This window comes from Sinocyclocheilus rhinocerous, unplaced genomic scaffold (genome assembly GCF_001515625.1).
Source record: "Sinocyclocheilus rhinocerous isolate Xijiao unplaced genomic scaffold, SAMN03320098_v1.1 scaffold2428, whole genome shotgun sequence".
NCBI classification, from domain to species: domain Eukaryota; kingdom Metazoa; phylum Chordata; class Actinopteri; order Cypriniformes; family Cyprinidae; genus Sinocyclocheilus; species Sinocyclocheilus rhinocerous.
In genome coordinates, this window is record NW_015643186.1 from 164994 (window position 1) to 167278 (window position 2285).

Consider the following 2285-nt stretch of genomic DNA (forward strand, 5'->3'; position numbering starts at 1 on the left):
GCGATCAGATAGACATCAAACTGTGATCAGACAGCGATCAGACTGCGATCAGACAGCGATCAGACAGCGATCAGACAGCGATCAGACAGCGATCAGACTGCGATCAGACTGAGATCAGACTGAGATCAGACAGCGGTCAGACTGAGATCAACTGTGATCAGACTGAGATCAGACAGCGATCAGACAGCGATCAGACTGAGATCAGACTGAGATCAGACAGCGGTCAGACTGAGATCAGACAGCGGTCAGACTGAGATCAGACTGAGATCAGACTGAGATCAGACAGCGGTCAGACTGCGATCAGATAGACATCAGACTGAGATCAGACTGAGATCAGACAGCGATCAGACAGCGATCAGATAGACATCAAACTGTGATCAGACAGCGATCAGATAGACATCAGACAGCGATAAGCTCACCGTCAGCTGTGCCGATCTGCTCAGGCTGCTCTGCAGATGCAGGTCCATCTCTCCATCTGCCTCTGACTCCACCCCCTCCACTCCTGAGCCAATCACATCATGCGAGGAGGAGGTGGAGTCCAGGCTGAGGTCCTCCAGCCTATGAGAGAGGAGAGGGGGCGTGGCTGCGGTCGTCCTGACAGCAGTGAGATCAGGAGAGGACAGAGCGAACGACACCTGCCTGACACACAGAGAGAGAGAGAGAGAAAGAAACCTGAGTCCAGACATTACAGTGATGAATCCTAACCCTTATGTTTCAGAAAAGATAACAGAGATAAAATTATTATTGTGCTGCATCCTTTTTTGTGATGACGCTCTTGCTTCGTCTTGCACTTTAAATCCAGCACATTTACAGCAACAGGTTTTTCAACCCTCAAATCACAAATATATTTTATACACTTTATATGCATACATATAGTTTTCATTGAAAACAACTAATTATTCATTTACTATATATAAATAAATTCAATTCCAGTTTATTTGTATAGCGCTTTTCACGATACAAATCGTTGCAAAGCAGCTTTACAGAAAATGTAAGTTTCTATTTTAAAGTTTCTACATTATATTTAGTTTAGTAGTAGTGGTGGTGACTATGTCAAGTTGATGTCGATGTGGCAGAAATGTACAGTAAAATTCATGCAGTTAGTTAAAGTTTTTGGGTGTTCGTATCAATATGTTAGTCTTAAGGTTATCTATAAGCCAGTGTGCTCCAAAACTGACAAAATTCGATCGCACGGTGCGGATCATATGCGCGAGTCGGCATATATTACACACTTTTAAAACTACACAGCCTCAGCACGATTATGATCACTATTTTGTTTTACTAAGAGTTTCATATTGAATCTAGGGGGTAATTTATTAGACTGTGGCTGTCAATTGCACTTTTCGATACACATTTGAGTATTAGACTGTGGCTGTCAAATGCAGCTTTAGATATAGCTTTCAGATATAAACAAAACGCTATTGGCTATTTTAAAAAGGGGGCGGGGCTGCTCGATATGTCCCGCCCTCTCTTCCTGTTTCAGTTGAGATTACGTCACACACAGAATAACGCTGCGTGTTTCAAGGCACTTCAGGGGACCTTTAATGTCATGTAATCAAACAGACGGTGAACACTAACTGCAATGATTATATGCTGCGATTAAACGCATAGCAAAAATAAATGATACCAAACTAAGTTAAATAAAATATTTTAGTGCACTGTGGAAATTAATGACAGCTTAGCTGATCTTATTTATTGTAATCTCTTTTGTTACTTTTATATGATTTATTTAAATGTGTATATATTATTCATTTAATTTATTTTTTGTATTTTATTTTTGATCTTTTTTCACAAAAGTCTACTTATTTAAAGTTCAAGTAATTCCACAATTTTTTGCTTTATTGAATAAATGCATGATATGGAAAGAGAGTAACATCGTTAAATACTCGTGATCTCAGTATTGCTGGTGTTAATGGATCAGCCTCACCTGGCCGCGTGACCTTTGACCTCCTGCTCTCGGCTGTGCTGTAAGGAGCTGTAGAGACGCGCGGTGACCTGACGAGACGAGGACAGCGCTGAGAGAGGAGACGACGGCCAGGAGCGCGTCAGAGCGGGAACACACGACTGATGAAGAGGAGCATCATCATCAGCAGCAGCAGCAGCAGCTCGGCCCACTGACGTCATCTCACTGCGCCCACACACACACACACACACACAGGTTTGTTTTTGTGAATTGGGGGGACTCTCGACAGGCGTTATGGTTTTTATATTGTACAAACCATATTTCCTATTGCCCTACACCAACCCTACACCTAAACCTACCCCTTACAGGAAACTTTCTGCAT

General features: G+C 42.3%; 1 protein-coding gene across 6 annotated transcripts in view; it reads right to left on the minus strand.

Moving 5' to 3' along the window:
* cntrob (centrobin, centrosomal BRCA2 interacting protein) overlaps positions 1–2285 on the minus strand; it is a 30487-nt gene that overhangs the window by 25468 nt on the left and 2734 nt on the right. For all 6 annotated transcript variants that reach the window (XM_016574590.1, XM_016574591.1, XM_016574586.1 and 3 more), the window contains exons 2-3: positions 1928–2128; positions 420–639 (exon numbers count right to left, since the gene is read on the minus strand). In XM_016574590.1, the coding sequence (XP_016430076.1) occupies positions 420–639; positions 1928–2124 (417 nt within the window). In that variant the 5' untranslated portion in view covers positions 2125–2128. The remainder of the gene's footprint in view (positions 1–419; positions 640–1927; positions 2129–2285) is intronic.